This window comes from Euwallacea similis, chromosome 21 (genome assembly GCF_039881205.1).
Source record: "Euwallacea similis isolate ESF13 chromosome 21, ESF131.1, whole genome shotgun sequence".
Classification (NCBI taxonomy): domain Eukaryota; kingdom Metazoa; phylum Arthropoda; class Insecta; order Coleoptera; family Curculionidae; genus Euwallacea; species Euwallacea similis.
The window spans coordinates 3,161,610-3,183,834 of record NC_089629.1 but is presented as its reverse complement, the minus strand read 5'-3'; the positions used below and the strand labels follow the sequence as shown (position 1 = coordinate 3,183,834).

Sequence of the window (22,225 nt, the reverse complement as noted above, 5' to 3'; positions counted from 1 at the left end):
CAGCAAACTGGAAAACCTGTTAATGGTCACAGTTCGATGCTTTACACGTGGACATAGAGCACGTGTGCTAAGGGTACAAGGTTATTTGAGGAGCAATGAATACTATCCCCGATCTGCTTCATAACTTCGTAAAGGTCTAATTTACAAAGACGACAAATATTTTACCAAAAATTGATTTTAGATATTGAGTAAAAAAAGCAAAAAAAGATCCAAAAAGAAACGTTTCTGGTAATTTGCTGACGCTCATTTTTATTCCCTCAATTAAAAGAGTATTGAAGTGTAATTTTTTTCACCACCAATCCAATCAAAACACAATATATCAATAATAAACCGTTTAATGTGCCGATGATTCCAAGTATTGACCGATCATCCATGCCGACTGCACAAGATGAATCAACGATTAAGAAATGAAGCCTCAAGTTACCACTGAAGAAATGTTTAGTCACGGTCAACCGCCATGGTCGATTTGGTCATTCCAAAGACTGCAAAATTCAGCTGCTATGATAGGAATTTTAATAACTGTCTGGGATTGTCTCATCTTTGATAACGATTTCAAATGAAATTGTAATGTGATTTCATTGTTTCAGGAGGATTTCGTCGACGTGACTTTAGCCTGTGATGGATGTTCGTTTACTGCCCACAAAGTAGTACTGTCAGCGTGCAGTCCCTACTTCAGGAGGCTACTGAAAGCCAACCCTTGCCAGCATCCGATTGTTATACTGAGAGACGTGCAAAAAAAAGACATGGAAAGTTTGTTAAGGTAAGTTTGTCCACAATTGGTAGGTTGTCCATAGAGGTTTCCGGATTGTATTAGTCTTCTTATTCACTCTCAGTGCTGCGATTTTTCTCTCTTCTTTTATCTTTCTCTACACTTTTCCTCCTTTATTCTTCGCCCTTTCATTGAGTACCCCTCAGCGCAATAGTTTATTACTCTCAGTCAGTTATCATATAGGATTATCAAGAACCGTTAATTATAATTGAAGCGGGCAAATCTGAACCAGGCTGATTTATCAATCATCGGAGCTTAAGCCGAATGTTTTAAATTAATAAACTGTAAAACTTGTTGCTCAGATTCAGTACCCGCCAGTTCAAGTGATACATTTCACATGCTTCTAAGACAAAGAATTATTAAAACTTGTTATGAGGACCGCTCGGCCTGTTGTAATCCCCGTTCTCGGATCGCTTGGCTAACTAGAACTAATCTACTTTGTATTTGGATGTATGTAAGAGTTTCGGTTGTGACATTTAGGAAAGAGAAAATAGAATTTAATTAAGGAGCAAACTTATAAATATCGCCAAGTTATTTTGAAGATGCCCCCAATTGTGAACTTCAACTCAGCAATCTCATGTTTTACTTCACCAATTATATACATTTAAGGTCCAGTATGTATCTTTTGAACTGCATTATAATCAGCACCCGCCTTATGGGGGAAGTAGAGCAACGGCCCAGGGCGTCAAACTTGTTAAGGCCGGCCCTGATCATAATTAAATAATAAAGTACATTAGCAGAAAGAAATTTTAGCGCTTGATTTACTTAATACCAAAGGAGATTATTATACATACATACATAGAAGTTTCTTTATTTAAATGTTAATCAATTCAAGATTGTATCTAGCTGTGACAAGTGTATATTCTTGGGTATGTGTTATATCCTCAATCTGAAAGTCTTTTAGATCAAATATAATAAGGTGGCTCGAGTTATTGTTAAATAAAGACATATCGACCTGGTTTAATTTTTTAGTGGTACCTAAAGTGTAGATATTTAGAAGTTAAACTAATAATAATTCGGCAGGTTCTGTCCGACGAATTAAGAGAAATTTGCTATTGATATGGTGTTGCCATTTAGACGTCGATGACCGGGATTTTCTTAATAAAATATCGTCGTAAAGTTGTAGTAAATTATATGAGACGTATGCTAAAAACGGCCTGATTATATTGCTTCAAAGTCTCACATAAGCCACTTATTAATTAGATTAGCATAGACTGTCCGGTATTTAAGCAGTTTCGAATAATTTAAAACTATATGGGTTCGTATAACACTTTTTTAGGGAATTAATGAGATGCTGTTAAATATTGCTCGCCATTTACAAATTTAGTATTTCTACCAATTAAAATCTGTGTATCATGTAAAACTAGATTAATTTCGAGAAACCTTCTGGTTTGATTTTATTGGCCGCTTATACGCCAGAGATGAATCGTATCATTTATAATATTGAGGCTAATAAATATTCATAAATTTACATTTTTACGAGAAAGTGCCTAAATTGCATTTTAAATTACTTCCTATAAGAAACCTTTTTTTCGCAATTAAAGTGCTATAGGAATATTTTTTCAAACGCGACATGAAAAGTTATTTACGAACTTGTTAGCGTAGTTGGCACATAGAACCCATCGAATAGAAAAAACAAACCTTGCTATAATTTGTTAATTCGTTTCAGATTTATGTATAATGGAGAAGTCCATATAGGACAGGAGCACCTCACCGATTTTTTAAAGACTGCACAAATGCTCCAAGTGAGGGGGTTGGCGGATGTACCCGCTGGGGCTGCAGGGCAAAGACTGACTACCACTACTACTACCACCACCACCACGACTACCTCCGAACAAAAGATCTCACCAGTAAGTATCACCAGTAACAGTACCCTCTTTGTGCGGAGAGTGATGCTGAGCGAAAGCCTTCGGCACTAGACTTGCTAAGGCCGGCCCTTACAAATATATCTTACATCATAAATTCTGAATTGAATTTTTCAAAAAAAAAATCAAGACAACTTACCCATATATACTCGTACATTTATTCAATTAATATGAGATTTTTAAGATGAATTTAGAATTTAAATTTTTAGATTACGGCGAAAAACATCTCTTCAAAATCTGTGTATTTTTTGCGAAATGTTCATAAATGCAGCGGAGTCTATTGTTGGGCGTTTTCCAATCCCGGATCCTCAATATTTTCAATAGAATAATCTAATTAAAACCTTTCCACTATCTTTTCAAATGGACCAAAACAGTGTTGCAATACATCGTGAAGTTTCTAAGATACCTATAGTAGCGCTTTTTAAATTCATGCTGTAATATTTAAAGGGCATTCGAGGGGAAGTGGGAAATTCTGCGTTTCCAGAATGTTTAGACCGCATATGAGGATTTCAGGATCGATTTACGTTCTGCATTAGTAATGGGCGCATTCGAACGCAAAATATATCGCGGTATTCGATTCTGAGAATTTAAATGTATTCGCTTACATCAGACGATAATCAAATGTGAAATATCATTTTTAAAATTTTTTCAAAACCTCAAATTTCGAGTATTTAATTTAAAACTTAAGTACGGATATTACATAAATGTGTCGTATGATTCTTTGCTTGGTTTGTAGATCCAGAATATTCAGTTGGGCATACAGGGTTGATTGAAAAATATTAAAAAATCTTGAGACACCGGAATATCACTGGGAGTAAATTGAAAAATTAGGTACTATACGCCAAAATAAGCCAGTTCAATGTATAAAATTTATCCAACACTAAATGTTAATTACCTAATCTAAATAATATATACGCAAATGTGGGATATATTTATAAGAGTGAAACCGCACTAATACGTGAAAAAACATTCTACTAAATATCTAATAGTTGTTAACCGGACCACTTAAATTCGGATCTATAGTAAATAACATTATAAATAAATCACTTGGCCATCTTAATGGTAATGACGACCAGATTATCTATCGCCTGCCATTTTTATGGGCAGGTGTGCAATATGGCTGATGGTAACTAACACCATTTCGGCCTCTATTGTGAAATTCCGTTTATTACACGTCTGTATATACTTATTTATTTTAATTAGAGGCGATTAGGCCACACCTGCGTTTTTGTCAGCACCGTTTCCTATTTCAACTTTTATGATTCTCAATTTTTTTATTTAGCAAATTTGATTAAAGTACTGAAACAAAAGGAATTTTTCCAATTATTAAATACTTGGTCTGGGCAGATTAAAATCCTCTCGAATTAAAAAAACATTTAAACTTTATTTGTAACTTTGCTGCGACTGAGTTTTGGACGGTTTTAAAAATCTAAATGCGTTATTATATAGTGGATTTAGTGTCATTTCGCATATTTTTATATTCATATATGTATGTATTTCGAATAATAAGTGTTCACTAAGTGATTTATTTGGAAGGAAATACATAACCAGTAATTATCCGGACAGCAATTATTATTGAAAATTAACATAACATAGCCAAAAAGCCAAGGTTGCGTGGTCAGGTTTGGCCAGGTAATAATGTATTTAAATTATCTAGTTAAATCAAAATTACCGATGTTAAAATATCATTTACACATACTTTATTTATTGAAGTTTTAAGAGCTGATTACGTATTAGATCAAACTAGTCTAGGTTTCAAATTTTTTTGCATACCTACGTGTGCCTGATAAGTAAAACCAGACGTCTTACCCATTTATTTAGATTATTTCACGATTTATTTCTTTTAACGAACACTTATTATTATTACATTAAGCGATTTAACTTAAAATTGCCTCTTTATGTAAAAAATAAGACGATTTTGTAATGAAAAACTTGAGTAAACATTCAGTATGAAAATAGTTGGCCACTTGTTTTTAAGTAAGAGATAATGTAAACAATGAGCGAAAACGTTAAATTGCAATATGCAGACAAAATGAATGCGGCTTTATATAATATGAACAATTTGTCCTAAATTGGCCATCCAGTCTTGCCCTTGTTCATTTACATTCAGTATAAAGATTGACATTATTAAAAATATTCAAGAGACCTTTTTTCATAGAAACATGGAGCGTTCAGAAAATTATTTTTATTAAAAAAACCAGTATATTTTTCGTCTAAATGTTCAGGGTCACATCAATGGAGACGCCACTGGTGAAATTAAAAACATTGTTTTCCCCTTTGAAGACGTCTTTACGCCTATTTTATGCTCTCTAATTTTTATAAAAGTATTTAATGCCGGAACGGACTTTACAAAAAAAAACTTAAAATACTTTTTTAATCACCCTACATGTAAAGCAGTAAATGAAAACGAGTCAGTGTTCATATAAACTTTTTTTTTTAGAATAATTCACAGATTCACCCCCTGAATTTTTGAATTTACTGTTACGAAATACCATGTATACATGGATAATATCTGATAACATACGTTCAATTCTATTGAAACCAACGTGATCATGACACTTAAAAATCTGACAACGCAGCACTAGCATTCATAGCTTCGGCATCGATGTACATACATATACTATATCGGTATTCCGTATACCGATAACACTCGGTAAAAGGTAAAATACCGGCATCGGACGAATAAAATATGAAATGAATTATTCGATTCTCAACTCGCGTTGCCCCCATTCTGCTTTCAATCACACTTGCAAGCAGAGAGGGCGCCACAAGTTAAATAATGCCCGATTGTTCAGAATCTTCGATAAGACTGGCCTGAAAATCCGAGCGGGATTTAGTTTCGTAACGCTTTTCGAGGGTTTAAAGAGCAGTAGGTAGCAACCTGGGCTTGCAACATTATCAGCAATATGCGGTTCATGACGTGAAAGAATTGGTTTTGAACTTTATTTCTTTTTTCCTTTTAAAAAAAGGAAACTTTATGAAACTAAATATAAGTTTATGAGACGCGTGAGTCTTGCCATAAAAAAATATAGATTGAATAATTTGTTTTCTATGAATAATAAATGTGCTTTGTTTTGTCTATTTATGTCCAATTTTATTCCCCATCTCTCTGTAATAATTGGCATTGGCACCAATGGAATGATCGCAAAGCAAATTTGCTTGCAAATTATCATTTTGTAATTTATTACTTAATTCATATTCATTGTACCTATTTCTCCATAAACGCTAAAAATTACGCATTTAAGAAATATGAATATTATCGGCAATTCGACATATCGAAAGCAACATGAATTTAATTAGAACATTGAAATCGTGACCAATGTCCAAGTTTTCGCTACGTAAGACGCTACTTACTTAATAACATTGTTCAAGACGAGCAAAAAATGCTAAACCGAAATGATCCGTTATCGCCTAAAGTTAACTAATTCTCGTTTAATTCGTTCCAGAACTCGTCCTCCTTGCCGTGGGCCACAGACCGTCCAGAAGCTCTTCGAGAGGGTGGCGATTCGCCGCCCCCAGCCAAAAGGTCGCGAAGTTCCGAAAGGGATAGTTTTCCAGATAGAGGGCGCAGTCCTTCCCGAAATAATAATGGGGAAACGGCTGAGTCCCTCCTAGGGCAGGCCTTAGAAGGACCACCCAATATCTCTTTGAAAGAGGTGAGTCTTTTCTTTCTTAATTCTTCTTTCTTAATTTCAGGATATATATATTTATGCTCTTACGAATTGATTAGAAAGTGTGGAATTTTATTGTGTTTTTTTTTCTTCCTTTTAGAAGTCCAGCAATATTTCCGAGTCTCCGAATCATCCTCAATCAACTTGTGAAGATAGCAATAGCTGCGATACTGCCCTCAGTGAACACGGCGATGGAGAGCCGATTACTCCAAAGACTGAACCTTCGGATTATCCCAACATGCTCGATGAACATAATCCTTTTCACACCAATGGTGGGCTTATGGATCCGTCTAGAACAGCGTCTTTTCCAGGGGCTTTGTTGGGACTCCAAGGTCGGTTTCGTATTCACAAATAGCCGAGAAAATTAAATAAAAAGATCAAAATGCTGCCTGAGTTTTGTAGATATTGGTTTTATTTAAATTTAGTAGTAAACTAAAATTAATAATGTTTTTGAATTTTTCGGCAATCACCTATTTTCCATACAAAATGGTTGTTTTCATGTGATCTTGAAATTACCAAATTATTCAAATGTCATTGAGAAGCTAATCAGAACCAACCTAAACGGGTTATAATGAGGTTTAAGTATATTTTTGGTTAGTTATTTGATATCCACAGTAACATGTAAATTTGAAAGCATAGTCTTCTTTGTTGCAGGTCTTACTGGACTCATGCCTGGTCCCTCTGGAATGCATGGAAATTCTAACGATTTCGGTGAGTAACTTTCTGAACTTTTCCATATTTCATGTCTGAAGACAAGTTTGTTAAAGACATTATTTCGACGCATTAAATCTTGCGTTTTTCCTTAACCGAAAGGAGAACAGAGAAAATTTAAAAATGTTCTTAAAGATAGCAGCATTATTGCCGCAAAGTACTGTAGTGTGTCACGATTTGTAAGGACTTCTCCACCAAATTTTGCTGCAATCGAATAACGAACTGTGTGACTATCATAAGACCCGTATGTAGGTACCTATTGAAAAAATTTCAATGCAAGTAGGTAGGTACCAAATTCCCTCTCACTGTTCGCACAAAGAAAAAAATTAACCGTAATGCGTTTTTATTCTCCACACGTACCGAGAGTTTAAAAATGTGTCCGCACAATGCAAAGGGCCCAAAAGGCAGGGAATAAAGCCCTACAAACTATGAAAAGCGTTCAGTCCGGGAAAAAGTGACATCTGCCAACAGACAAAGACCCAACTGTAATAAGTGAGAAAACTTTTATATGTTTGAAATTTTTAGTTTCACTTTGCCTGGATGGAACTGTGCAATAACGTCATGTTAGTGTTGGCCCGTTCCTGGAAGTGACACTGACGAATAAAGTGTGAAAGTTTATATATTTTTCAGTTTATGTAGAAGCTCAAGCGCCTAAGGCCGTCAATGTCTTTTAATGATTGTCTATAAACGTTTAATTTCTACAAAAGAAATTTTTTTCATACAACCGACACCTATAACCCATATTGCCCTCCAGGTATACTTTCCACATGTATGCTTTACCGAAATCGAATCGAAGTGCTGGAGGGTATTGCCAAAAAATCCATCCCCGTCCTGATACGAATTTAATCTATCGTTAGGGGGGTGAGTTTGTAAAGCCCAAGTGCACGAGCCGTTCAAAATCGTTAGAAGACCTCGCAGTGCGTAAATAATCCTAAATGTTCGCTTCTGCAATTGATCGAACTGTTAGGAATGCCCTCCAGGAAGGATAAGGGACGCCTTGATGGGATAGTAGTTTCGATGTGGATGATTACCAGGGTCGAACTTGTTAATCACACACAGTTAGGCTTTAATCTGTATTGAAAAGGGTCTGCCTAATTTAAAAGCCCAAAAAAATCGCTCCATTTACCTGTTTGGGCATATAGGGTTTATTCCTTGTACAGGTCCGTAATTTACTGAAATGCAATCTTTTTATTACTCTGGTACTCAAGATAAATCGAGATAGAGTCCGTATCTGTGTATCCTTACAGTCAGAACTTGCGTTCGCTTTACCCAAACAGATCCGTCCGAATCCAGGATTGGTCTATTGATTTATACCACGTGTCCGTTTTGGTGACTGCTTTGTCCGTGATGGGGCCAGCGTTAATTTTTTGGTTGAGAGACACCTGAAAGAAAATCCTATTTGTTCTAAGTCACGATGTGGAGCAAATCGTAATCCACATTTTATTGTTAAGTTAGCGGTCATATAAGTAATTGATTTAAATTGGAACAATTACAGTAATTATTCTAAACTCGTTAAGGCATTAAAGTGTAGTACTTTGGTCAATTGTTTCAACCATTTAGAGATAAGGTTAATAAACAAAAAATTGTTCCTTTTTACAGGGCCCCTAAGGATTAATTTGATGGACCACGAGTAGTTTCAAATTTGATAAAATCCTTTGATGGACCTATAGTTATTCTGTTTTCGAAAACTAGAATAAAATCGAAATCTAACTCCTCATAGATGTACAAATCAATAAGAAAAATTGCTAGAGACATTGATACCATGAAACAAAAAACAAATAGGTTGCTACACTCTTTATCACCCCTTGTAGAGACGCCTCTGATTTCTGGTATTTTAATGGAATTTAACTTCCAATGTCCTAATATGTTTCCATTTTTTCTGGTTGAAATTAAGTGCAGTCGCATATCAAGACTATTAAGAAAAAAAATCGTGAAATGCGCAAAAACACGGAAAGAAGAGGATATACATAAGTTGGATCGCTTATGTAGGCGTGTTCCGGCTTATCATTCTTTGCAGATAATACCATCCAGATTTCTGACATTTTTCGCAATATAGATTTTCTAATCCCAGCCATGAATTTGTAATACGGGCACCTTTCCGTATATAAAATTGTATCCATGTAATTTTAATGGCGTTCAAGATATGAAAGGAAAACTAAATTTTTTATTGACTATTGATTAGACCATGGATTTTCCCGCATATTTTATCAGCTAGCTTAAAGCATCAGCGTTTGATGAATTATTGCCAAAACATTCCAAAAATAATCTTATCAAAAATATTTTCGATATCAATAATTTTTTCTGGACACTGAAGAATGATCAAGACCATTTTACTCTTTGGACATATGCAGAATTTTAAAATTTTCGAAACGTTTTCTGCTATCCTTATCATACACTATATACTATTACGCGTATACTATTCATATAGTATCCACATACACATAATAAATTGTATGCTTTCGTGACTCCTTTAATGGGCATAGGCCATCAAATTTCTCAAAGAATTGAGTTGCTCAATCCGTATCAGTCGGTAATAGAGGGCGTTGTTATTCCAGTTCGTGCTTGGACGCTATAAACGCACATTTATTACTTTATGTTCGATAAAAGTCCCATTGCTTCGGTATATTTTAAGAAATTACCTCGAAGCCTTTACGGTTCTCCCCTATGGATTGCTTTTCTCGTCCTTCTCCCTCCCGATCCAGGCAGCACATTAGAAAAGAACGGAAACGTCTTTTTTATTTCGTTAATGTCTTGAACGGTTGCATGTCCGCCAAAATTTAATACAAAGCACTCGTGTCACGTAAAAATTTTCTTTCCCCCCTCAGTCCATTATTTTCTTTTAATAGGGCTCACCTTAGAGTCAATAAGCCTGATTGAGCCCATGTCTTCATTTCAGGAACTCAGACAAGTCCCCAATTGTTTTATTGCAGCTTCTCCGTTCTCTCCATTAAAATAAACAATCCCAAGACAATTCTCGATTGGACTGAGAAGCCATAACATTTTAGGAAATGATACAATCGGAATTTATCGCCAATAAACATGGCTAAATAAGCGAAAAAACGAAGCTGGAAATGGTGGCAAAAGGACGTTTAGGGAGCGAATAACTGACTGGAAAGTGCGTCTGGATTTCTTTATGGAAATATTGAGGATAATTTTATAAAGTGATAGGAATCTGGGTTTATTCCTTGGAAGATCTAGGACCCTTCATGATATGAAAGATGACTGGATAGTCGTTGAAATTTCATGAATATATTTATCTTCAGAAGACTTCGAGAGTTAACATTTTTGAGTTCGAGAAAATCTGCCAACTTTAGGTATGCAGGGTGGGAGTAAGAAAATAATTGATGTTTATATATTATTGCCATATCTGCAATTAAAGATTATCCAGACTTTTTCAATTTTAACACAGAATATCCCAGAGTTCTAAGCTGAATGTGAAGATATATACATTTTGGACAAGCTTAATTCAGTTGGAAATGTACATCTGAAAGAACTCACCAGCTGGCTTTTTCACAAACAGAAAGTAGAATAATTCAGGATTATAAGTTGCATAGACCGCCAAACGATTCTTTGACGAGCCGAATTATGGGAAAGTCTGCAGAAATAATTGAAAGAACCTTCGCATTCGACGTCAAAGGTTTTCTATTTTGGGATCTTTGATGAAGGGTTCCAAGATAGATAATTTGTTGTTGACTTAATTAGGGGCGCAATAAAACAGCAGTTAATCCGTCTCTGCTTCGATCAATTTCCCATTTTTTCTCACCACCCGAAGCTTTATTCTTTTGTTCTATCTTCAAATTGCGCACAGAGCTTTAGCTCTAATAAACAGCTCGCATTGTCTGTTTTCGTCTTGCTTCTATATCGATATTCCGGCACTGCCATTATCTCTCCCCCTTTTTCTATTTCCGATTGAACGTATAAAGGGGTTCGGCTGGGATTGTTCTAATATGGCAAGGAAACCCGAACTCGCTTACGAAGCAAAACTGAGACGGCACGAGGAACTTTTGCGCTATTGTAGTAATTTATTACTTAAATGTTCAACTAAAACTAACTAAAAGTGCAGCGAAACCTTTGGCATTTCAGATGCCATCAGCAGCCGCCACGACCGAGCAGTACTCCAAGATCAGCAGTACTTGCACGATGAGGCTTCGACGGACCTTCGATATAATATGAAGTACGAATGTCCACTTTGCGAGAGAGTACTCAAAGACCTGATTACGGCCAGGATGCATCTGGACGAACACTATCCCAGAGAAAGCCTCTTTTGTCCGGTACCTAATTGCAGGCGACAGTTCGCGCATCCAAATTCAGTGAGGAACCACATGAGACAGAAACATTTCAAAGAGTGGACAATCATGAAACAGATAAAATGGACATTGTAGATCCTGTCCTTTCATGGGCGTTGCCGCTTTATTTTCCGATTTAAAAGGTATCATAAAGTAGATTTGCAACGCCCATACGTTTACGGGAAGTGAATGAGATTAAGCGCTCGGTACACACATATCGTATAACGTATAAATAGCAGGTGAAGTTCCTCTCCATTTATTACTTGATTTTGCGTTCCTTGTGGTAGGCAACCAAGTATACCTTGGTTCGGCTGTGTTATCAACGAAACGTGTGAAGGACCTACATAGAATTCTCATTGCTTGACTGAAAAATAGGCAATTGGGGCAATTGAGGACCCATGTGATAAATAGTGCTAAATGTAAGATATATGTACTGTCCTGGATAAGTGTGGTACTTTCATTCAAACCATCTGTATAACATTGACGTGTAATTATTTTGCTGTTGTTAAAACATGTTACAACGTATTCAATGATTTTTTGAGACTTGTTAGCTCATAAGTCAGTTAATTGAACTATAATAAAATCTGTAAAATATTAAACTGATGAATTATTAACGTCCCAAAAAAAGGGGAAGATATTAAGATGAGACACTCATCTTACAGATATCGACCTCATTGCTAGTAAGAAATTTTTTACTCGATGGTATGGATGCTTTCTAGTCAAACCTGAAAAAATTCTTCGTCAGCGATCAAAGAAATATCTACTGACCTTCCTTCGACGCCTTCCTTAAAACTCGAAGATTTTCCACAATTTTCCAACTGCAATCTTTTCTATAATTTATTTTGTTATTTTATTCATTTTCAGTGTCGAGACGATCCCTAGACATGATGCGAGTTCGAGCCACAGATCCCCGTCCTTGCCCCAAATGCGGCAAAATCTACCGATCTGCACACACACTTCGAACCCACCTGGAAGATAAACACACGATATGTCCCGGCTATCGTTGTGTCTTATGTGGGACCGTCGCCAAATCCAGAAACTCCCTGCACTCGCACATGTCGAGACAACATAGAGGAATCAGCACGAAAGATCTCCCAGTTTTACCCATGCCATCCCCGTTCGATCCTGATCTGGCCAGTCGGTATGAAAGTTGTGATCAAGTTTTGTATTTAGGGTTTCATAGTTTGTTGAATAGGTTACTGGCAAAAGCAGGCGTGAAAATCAGCCCTGCAGAACTACGAGCCCGCGCTTCACCGACAGGACCAAGGCGTTCAGATGTGAAACTGGACGCCAAAAGTGCCTATTCCGGAGAAGCCTCCGAAGCAGGCAGCTCCATATGCGGGGATAATGATCCAGAAGACCTCACGATGTCCCAATCCAGGTACGGGGCCTTTGATTTCGCCATGTCTCCGCCCTTAAGTCACCATAACAATTTTAAACCGGGCAGGTTTAATGCGTCCGGCCCTGCCGTGGCCGCAAAGAGCATAGATTCCCTTCAACACCTCTCCAAAGAACCTTATCCCGCCCCTTTGGCACCTCCTGTCTCCAGTACCAATAGCACTGGATCTGCAATCCTGGACACATACCTGCAGTTTATTACTGAAAACAGCAGTATGATGGGGATGATGAATCCCGAACAAGCTGCAGCTGCCATGCAAGCCGCGAAGCTAGCGCAGCTAAATGCGATGGGTATGGACAAGGTGGCGCAGCAGCACTTCCTCGAAAAGATGCATCAACAGATGCAGACCGCTAATGACTTGATGATAAAGCGGGGTGATGATATTAGACGCGGAGACAACGAGATGATGATAACCGATCGGGGAGATCAACACGATGAAGCTGAGTCTTCTGGAGGCGAGGAAGACGATTACAGCGATGAAGAATTGGAGCCTGAAGTCGTTAAATCCGGCGATTAGAGCTGGAGCAAATAGTTATATTCGGTGAGCAGTCGCCGCAGTTCTTGCCATAGTGTGTATAATTCCATCCCAACTACCTCAGTTCAATCTCGTTAGTATAATATTTGTTGTTTCCTGTTTTAATTTAAAATGCGTAATCAGAGTTAAGATTTACACTTTTAGAGACCGAGAAAATATAATTCCATCCGTCTACCTCAAACTTTAGTATAGTGAGCACGTGCAAGATAATAAGGGTTAAAAGTGTATACGGTAATTTAGATGAAACTTGTTTATACCTCTACAGTGCATTATTATAAATAATAGTATAACTAAACTTTGATGTTTTTAGATGCCTCTAGTAGATTAGCCAGGGTGTTTCGACGAGGAACATTGTAGTATTCGCCTCTCTAAGTGCGATAAAGATGACTTGAAGTTGCGATGGGTCTTGAGAAAATCAAGCTCTTCGGTAAATTTCATTTAGCGCCTACTACAGTTCGAATTTAAATAAGAGTTTTCATGATTAAAGATAATTGGCATCATAAGGACTGCTTACACAATTTCTAATATTTTTGGTTTCACATTACTTTTCCATTTTTTCGTATTTTATTTCAGCGATTATTAATATCAAGACACATTTGATTGATACCTACTGGACATATATTGGTATCTAGCGATCAATTATTGATACCTGCTGAACAACTGCGTCTTTAATCATAGCAGGAAAATATTCTTTAAAACCCAATTTTTACTACACCCTCAATGGCAAAATTTAATTAACACTATTTAAGTTATTCAGGGAGGACTTTCTGTTAGTTGCTTCCATCACCAAAATTTCCTGGTTGCCAAAGAAACAGTTTAGATGTTAGCGAGGCGAGAAGGAATTTTTTACCAACACTATTTTGCCGCTGTTTCTTCCCTGCCATTTACTACAGGAGCTTTCAAAACACCCTTCAACCTCTCGTTTTCATTTTGATTTAAAGTTTATTAATTTGTTTTTTTTTTCAAATTTTATTCTATTGTTTAAAGCACTTTGTTTGCGAAACACTGTGCGTCAAGAACATAAGAAAAAATATATAACTGTGGAGGGAGTAACATATTATCATGGAGATATTTCAGAAGGCGACAGTATTCTGCAAAATAATAAAAACCTGTTAATGGTGGTCAGAAACGCACCATTTCCGATATATAGAGTGATAGTCTCACATTTTTTCCCATATTTTGCGTTTTCCTCATATATGTCTTAAGATACATTTTTAAAATTTCATACACCTAGTTTCTTTCTGACCCTTTACAATAAGATATTAAAATCGTCCACAGCCATATACAGGGTGTTGTGTTTTTTTGAATTATGTACTATTTTATGCTTTATATCTTTTTGGAATACCCTGTATGAGTTGCAGTATTTTCGTATTTTTCACGGTTTTCGTAGAATTTGCAAAAATATTTATGGATGCAAATTAACAAAGTTCAGTCTACATATTCAGTTCTGTAATCTACAGTGCCATGACTGAGTTTCATCTATTTTAATAATTTTATTGTGATTTTTTTTCTCAGAATTTTATCAATTTTAAAAGTTTAACTTAAGGCATACATGAGAGAAACGCAAAATATGAGAAAAAACGTATAACTTTGTTTATCTTGTATATCTGAAATAGTGCATTTTTGACTATGTGTTTATTAGCATTTTTTCATTACTTTGCAGAGTACTATCGCTCTCTGAAACACCTTCATGACGATATGTGTCATTTTGTATAAATAATATTTATTTTTCACAAATTTAATTATTAAAAAACGTTTCGATACCTGAAGCGGGTACAAATACTGGAATTTTCTGAACTGCCGCATTCCAAGCCTAGACGAAGTTCAAGTCACATCTATCGTCTATGAAAAAATACCTAAAACCCTTTTACTTTAATGGCAATAAAGTATAGAACAATCTGTACTGATTTAAACGCGAATGTTTAAAGAACATTTCGGCGTAGCCGTGCGATAGAAATCCACGATGTCGTCACAGCAAAAGTATACAAAACAAAGCCATCTTAATGACAGGTAAAAATGGTACAAAACCGTTTTGCCTTCGCCATAATAAATATTTTTATATGTAACTTTAAAAAGTTATAAGATCCCGCAATTTTTCGAATACATACCCGTACGTTATAGCTTCCATGTCTAAATAATGCTTCCGTTAAAAGCAATTCGTAGATGTTACAATCAAATATATTTAGTATACTATACTGAAGAGTGGTATTTATATTAGTAATAGGACTTTGTTGATTGTCACTCAGGTACTCGGATAATATCACTTGTATAACCAAAGTACAAAGTCTCCTTATCACTCACGAACAAAATATAGAGCTGCTGCTACATAGCTGCTAGAACATGTTTTCTAATAGATCTATAGAGAAATAACCAAATTTGCACTTTTTGCTCTTTTTGGCTCTAGATAATCTTGTACTTACTGCAATAAACGTTAATTTACTGCTTATTCAGTTTGACATCGCCCGGTTTTTATAAAACCTTTTATAAACTACGCTAAGTTAAATATATACATATACACTTAAACGTTAGCGTTAAAACTATTATAAATATGAATTAGGTTGTTTGTTAATTATTGTATAAGGATGATTACTAGGCGTAGATTTACCTATTATTATTATTGTTAATGCCCTATATACCATTAGGAATCAGCACTTAAAAGGATATTAATTAATACTTATGTATTCTTAATCGGTGAGTTTTTATTGCGACATGTTTGTTTTGTAACCTAACACGGGTCAGTTTTGTGGTTTTTTTTATTGGTAATGAGTTTATTGTTTAAAGTAACATTGTACATAGATATTTGTCTATATTGTGAATTGTTACACTGATTAAATGTCCGCCTCTAGGCGTCGATATCCTCATTATTTATTAATTTTTAAACACACTTTGTATTAATTTGTAACGTATTATTTTTTATTCATATACATACTTATTAGTTTATTGCTAATTTCTCAGGGTTTGGTTAGCATTTCATACAGAATAGTGACCTAAAATACTATTTATTCCTGCCTACCTCAACAAATAAGTAAATACCTAGGTAACGTAATGTGATAACCCCTTGTTTATTTCAGTTTGCATTTTTTCTCTTTAATCCCACCATTTAATTGAGTATTTATTTTCCTCTGTTACTCTAACTCTAAAAATTAGTCTTATAGGTATTCGAAAATCTGAAAAGCAGGAAAATTCTAGAAAGCTTCATCTTGACCTTGCAATTCGTATGGACGGCAGTGATACGAAAATTCTGATTTAAATCCAACATTCTATTGGAGGATTATAAGACAGACAATGAATCACTGCAAGTATTTTGCGTACTATTTCATGGAATTAGTTCAGTTCCTATTTTGTGTTTGATCGTGTTAAGACTAATTTTTATCTAGCCTGTTAACACTGGCTGCATTTTTTTAAATCCAACAAATAGGGATGATTCCTGCCAGATTTACGCATACCACGAAACTATCCCAAATTTACTTACTCACACGTTTTAATCATGTTTAGATCTCCCCGTTTTTACCCCCGTATCAACACTACAAATACTCCAATAATACAGAACAGTGATCCCGTACTCAGGAATATTTTGATTTGATTTTAGTGCCATATTTTTATACTCCATGACCTATAATAGTGAAAAAGAAACTTCCATAGTGAATATATTAGTAGTAGTAAGAGTCTCAATATAAGCGCAGTAATAAGAAATGCAAATAAAATGGAAGATTTCGTTCCTAACAATACGGTTCTCCAACAATAAACATCGCCTAGGTACTTAAATAATACTCAATGTGTACATATTTACGTTTTCCCCTCTTGTATAAATAAGTGACTTTCCAATTGTTGTGGAGTATTGTTGGGGAATCGGGTGCCTTCTGAATAAAAAGCTACAGCCACGTCTTCGTTACTGAAGGCGAAAAGCTGAGAAGAGTTCCTAAAAATTGTCCCTAGCACGGTAAAATGTTATAAATACCTATATGAAGTAATCAGTAATCTTAACTACCTTTAAATGCCTGAAGTAGGTTTCCGTGAATAGTGGATGTGGCAGCCATTAGACCTTTTTTCCAGAATTAGAGTTGTAAAAGTCTGTAACAATTTTGCGTTGTATTCAAGTCTTTTGAAGCTTCAAGTTGCATCAAAAATGGTATTTTTTTATTATGTTTCACGTAATAGAGATTAAGGAATTGAAGCTATCAGTAGCGAACTCATTATGTAGAGGAGTTATTGTAGGTACAGCCGCAATTTTAGCATAGACAAGATTTGTAATAAGTACCTACAGAAGTTTTTAATTTGCATTTCTTTGTTCTTATACGTTTTATTTGTACATTTAAATTCAATTTGCAATGAGAGTTATAGAGCGAAACATCAGAAAAGTATACGGTGTTTGTTGCCCCAAATTTTCTGTTTTTCGTTAGAGGTAGGTGCAATAAAACTCTTGTTATTAAATAAGTTTTTAGACGTTAATTTTTCGCATTTTTGCCATATTATTACGTTATTAATACTTTTGTGTATCATTTATATTTGATAAATATAAAAAGACTTAAATATAAGAGTTATTTTATTGAACTCTAAGCGGCATGTATCGGAAAATAATGACAGACGAAAACGGGAACAAAGGTTTTTTAGCAAATTTCTTCCTCTCTGAAGATTCTCTATGTCCTGGCACGGTAACCTTACAGGGACTTGTAATTTAAATGTTGAATTTATATTTACTTTTAGGTTGTTAGCGCAGAACAAGAAGAGATGAACAAGACCAAACTTGAACTACTATCTATCAAAGTAAACCACAAAGCCATTACTTTATAATAAGAAGTTTGACCAAGTTTCAATACAGTTTGTTCCATATATGTAGGTGTTTGATTGTAGCTTTGCTTTTAAAGATCTGCACGATCGACTCAGGTCCGTAGAGTAGTTTAATCAGACCATTACCAACAACATTGTTGTGTCCCGGAAGCCAAAGAAGATGAACGCTGCTTTTAAAACAACCTTGATTCGGAGCTTAAAACATCGGGTAAACGACCCTTACAGGAAACACCGAAAATGGTTGGCCCTTTGGTTTTCAGATTTAAAAGTACTCATTTATAAAGGGTTTAATGCTGCTGGCGCCATCTATTATAGAGTAATGCAATGTCAATGCTGAATGCGCTTCAGGAAAATCTTTACTATAAATAACTGTAACTTATATACATATTCAAAGTATTTAACGAATAAATAATGCAGCGACAATGATTAAATGTTGTAATTGTATAGTATAATCCGATTAAATGATTAACGATGGATTTTTTAATGCCAACTTGCAAAAAACTCCTTCCCAAGTCTCTAAGCTCATTATAACAACGAGCTCATTTAAGCCCCCCACCTTTAAATGTCATTTTCAGCGAATGCGTAGAGGTTTAAAGTGCCCATGATTGTGAGAAATTCGGGGATTTCCATAAAAGACTCGGGCATTTACTTATGTAGCGCTCACTTCATTGCATCGGATATTTCATTGCGAAATTCAGAAGCTTGCAGACTACCAGCTTTAAATTTTAATAATATAGTTCAGAATGTTAAGGAACTGTGCCTTACTTTTCATGACGTGTTTCTTTTATCTTACATATGGTAGTGCATTTGAGGAGGAAACAACCAACAAGCCCACCAATGGACTCACGTAAATATCAACTTAACTCCTAAACGATACATTTGTTATCGGCTTCCCACACATTGACCTGTTTGCTTTCTTTCCTGTTATAGATTTTGCTTATCTCATTAATTATTTCTCCAATCAGGCTCTGTGTGGTGAATTTATTGTTGAATGGTTTGATGTTTTGCTAAAGCTTCTCTTCTTTTTAATAAATTTAGCCAAAAGCCGAGACTTATTGGGAATTTTGCCGTTTGAAGAAAATCACGAAATAATGAAAGAATTTACAAGTGAATAATGTTTAATTCGCTGTTCAATATTTCAGATTTCTGTAGCACTATAATATGAAGTGTTGTTTGTTATTACCAGACACATTGACCACTAACTATTCCATCGCCAAATTGACAAGAACATCTTAGAATATTTGACTGTTTTATAATTTTAGCTTTATTTTGTTTTTCCACTGCTTTATTACGTATTCTGTAGCACTTTATATTAGCCCAACATTGACTTACACAGAGTTAATAAATTAATACTATCACGTAAAGTTATCTAGCCACAAACTCCTATCTAAATTTGACTGACCATCACGCTGCATCAAGACCTTGACATATACTGATAGGCTGCTTTGTTTCAGGATTGAATCATATTTATGACTAGTTTTTATAGCCTAAATTAACATTAAATTAATTATTATTAGGCCAGAAATAATCATAATCTAATCCAGAAATGAAATGCTTAAACATCACTGAGATAAGAGACGAATTTATGTCAATAAAACTCGTTAAATGTATAAAAAACCAACACATGAGCTTGACTCGTGTGTTGGTATAGCAAACACATGAGTCAGGGATAAGTATTTTGATATATTTTCTCTAGAAATCTTTAATGTGTTAAGCAATCGTTATACAGTTTCACCATTTAATCTACGATAAAAAAATCAAAACATTCGAGTTATGCGTATTCCATTCCTGTGAATTCTATGCAACTCTCCTGCGTATGACTGAGACTTGGTTGTAGAAATTACTGTCGAAATGTGAATATAAGCCGAACCAAAAATGTAATTTGACACCGAAATCCTATCTAATTTATAGGTACTGACCTGGCTTCATTTTTAATGGTGTTAATATAAACAAAAGAGCTCGTGTGAAAGAGACCTTCCTTAGATTTAAAAAGGGGAGAAGAGTCAGTTGGTTCCAACCATATTAAAACTAGGAGATAAAACAACATAAGCGTTTTATTAAAACCCATCCTATATTAATAATTACTCCTCCAGAATAGCTCTAAAGAGACAGCTCAAAACGTCCTTTGAACAACACATAAACAAAGCCAGCAAACTGAGCCAGCATGGCTTTAACTTTGATTGGCTCTACAAGAAGCACCACCACAACAACAGTTCCACTGATTCCATTGCTTTGTACAGATATCTTGATGTAAGTACCACCACATAAATTCTTAGGCTTTAAAGTAACTAAAATTCTTTGATATAGAATGAATTTTACGGCACAGTCGTAATTGGTCATCCAGGCCAAACCATCAACGTGGCTTTCGCCACTGACTGGACCTACTCATGGGTTATGTCCTCCAAGTGTGCTGGATTTAATCGCGATCATATTGGGTGCTGTAAGTACGTGATTAAGTGTCGCAATTAACGCTTTATGTAACTGTTTATAAAGGGTTCCATAAGACTTATAACCACGACAAGTCCTCTGAGTACAAACCAGATGGGAAGTCGGTGGTAGTGCCCGAAGGGAAGTATAATCTCACTGGTTTCTTCTCGTTTGATAATGTTTCTGTAAGTGGAATATCAAGATAGACTTTTAGATTTTCCTACTCTGGGGTTAATTTCAGATTGCTCATTCCAGAGTAGACAACTTTTCTTTTGTGGAAATGACAAAAGTGCCGTACACCATGCTCTTGAACAAAATTGATGGAGTCTTCGGAATGGCTCTACAAAGCGATACCTACGAGCCGTTTTTCTACACATTGGTGCGACAGGGCAAGATTAAAGATAAGCTTTTCTGCATATATTTAAACAGGTCAATAAATCACTATTTGCAGTATATTAAACAATATAGATAGTTTTGTTGATTTTTAGTCATTTTTAGGGATAAACAGTCAAATCATGGTGGGAATGTAATTCTGGGTTTCATTGAAAAAAGACACATTCATAGCACAAAAGATGCTAATAACAAAACCATATATGACACCATAAAGTATATGCCTATAAAGCCTGGATACCAGTGGGAATTCGATCTTGATCTGTGAGTGTATTATATTCCAGGGTTTAAGTCATTTTTCGAAAACTTCAATGTATTTTCTAACTCTTTAGTATTTATGTTAACCAGCAAAAAGGAACACCAATTACATTTTGCAACGGTGCATCATGTACAGCTATTACAGACACTACCTCCAACAATATTATTGGTCCCAGAGAGGCTGTTAATAAGATCCATGATGCCATTAAAGCTAAGCCGTTTTTTCTCAATAGATACAGGGTAAGGTTAGCTTTGAAAGTTTCACTTCATGATTAGAAACCGGAAAGTCGACCGTGAGTTTCTTACATATCAGAGGTATTGTGAATAAAATTTGAGATTTTTGTGTCCTTGTCTCTCAGTTCAGGCCGAAGTGGGACACATCTCCATGGACTTAAAACTCTAGGAAACTTACTTTCCTTGGGCTTGAAAAATGAATAAAATTGAAAATTTTATCAAATGTGTTTTTTGGGGAATTATTTGGTACTCGACATTAACTAACTTGCTATTTATTTGCTACAACGTTAGCTTTGTAGATTCATCCATTTTTTCTCCCATTTCAGAAATTCGAATCCATAATAGTCGTAAAATGACGTAAAATGTTTCTATTTTCAGGTGGAATGCGATACTATAAATAAACTGCCTGAAATTGGATTTACGATTGGAGGGCAGAATTTTACCCTGAAAGGCTACGATTACACTGCTAAAGTAAGCGATTTTACCTCTAGAACTGATCTAAATTTTTATTCTTAACACTAATTCCAATTTTGTCAATTATCAATTTTTTACAGTTGTCCTATTATTCGATAACTCTGTGCCTCTCAACTTTTGTTCCTCACGACTACACCAACTTCTGGGTCCTGGGAGGAGCCTTCTTAGCCGAATATTACACAATTTACAACGTGAATGACAAAACTATTGGCATTGTGAAGGCAGCTTGAAGAGATTCTAGAACTTTGACTGTTCAGGAATAGCTCCCCACGATCCATTAATTCCGTAGCGTTAAGTGTGACATTACTGAACTTTACGAACAAATGTAATTTGTAATTAAACTAGTTCTTGATATCCATATTTTGTCATTTTTTAGGTCTTTAAATTTTCATTGTAATAACGTGCAATGCCGCCTTAT

General features: G+C 35.4%; 2 protein-coding genes across 6 annotated transcripts in view; both read left to right on the top strand.

Annotated features, from left to right (window-relative positions):
* The window catches only part of LOC136415777 (protein abrupt-like), a 30,055-nt gene extending 12,284 nt beyond the window's left edge, over positions 1 to 17,771 (top strand). For 4 of the 5 annotated variants that reach the window (XM_066400570.1, XM_066400568.1, XM_066400569.1 and 1 more), the window contains exons 3-9: positions 588 to 760; positions 2,439 to 2,619; positions 6,081 to 6,290; positions 6,406 to 6,637; positions 6,960 to 7,016; positions 12,167 to 12,443; positions 12,498 to 17,771. In XM_066400570.1, coding sequence (XP_066256667.1) covers positions 588 to 760; positions 2,439 to 2,619; positions 6,081 to 6,290; positions 6,406 to 6,637; positions 6,960 to 7,016; positions 12,167 to 12,443; positions 12,498 to 13,218 — 1,851 coding nt within the window. In that variant the 3' untranslated portion in view covers positions 13,219 to 17,771. The remainder of the gene's footprint in view (positions 1 to 587; positions 761 to 2,438; positions 2,620 to 6,080; positions 6,291 to 6,405; positions 6,638 to 6,959; positions 7,017 to 12,166; positions 12,444 to 12,497) is intronic. The other variant, XM_066400572.1, reaches the window with a different exon arrangement.
* A 904-nt stretch (positions 17,772 to 18,675) lies between these two features.
* On the top strand, positions 18,676 to 22,138 carry LOC136415865 (cathepsin D-like). The gene is made up of 9 exons (XM_066400724.1): positions 18,676 to 18,871; positions 20,118 to 20,274; positions 20,332 to 20,464; positions 20,518 to 20,636; positions 20,693 to 20,880; positions 20,950 to 21,105; positions 21,174 to 21,339; positions 21,712 to 21,804; positions 21,888 to 22,138. Exons 1-9 carry the CDS (start codon positions 18,768 to 18,770, stop codon positions 22,035 to 22,037), a joined length of 1,266 nt encoding a protein of 421 aa, XP_066256821.1. The 5' UTR covers positions 18,676 to 18,767; the 3' UTR covers positions 22,038 to 22,138.
* The last annotated feature ends 87 nt before the right edge of the window (positions 22,139 to 22,225 follow it).

Coding starts and splice junctions, on each gene's coding strand:
- LOC136415865 (XM_066400724.1), top strand. CDS start 18,768: ATGTTAAGGAACTGTGCCTTACTTTTCATGACGTGTTTCTTTTATCTT. Junction 20,465..20,517: donor TCGCGATCATATTGGGTGCT/GTAAGTACGTGA, acceptor CTGTTTATAAAG/GGTTCCATAAGACTTATAAC. Junction 20,881..20,949: donor TTCTGCATATATTTAAACAG/GTCAATAAATCA, acceptor AGTCATTTTTAG/GGATAAACAGTCAAATCATG.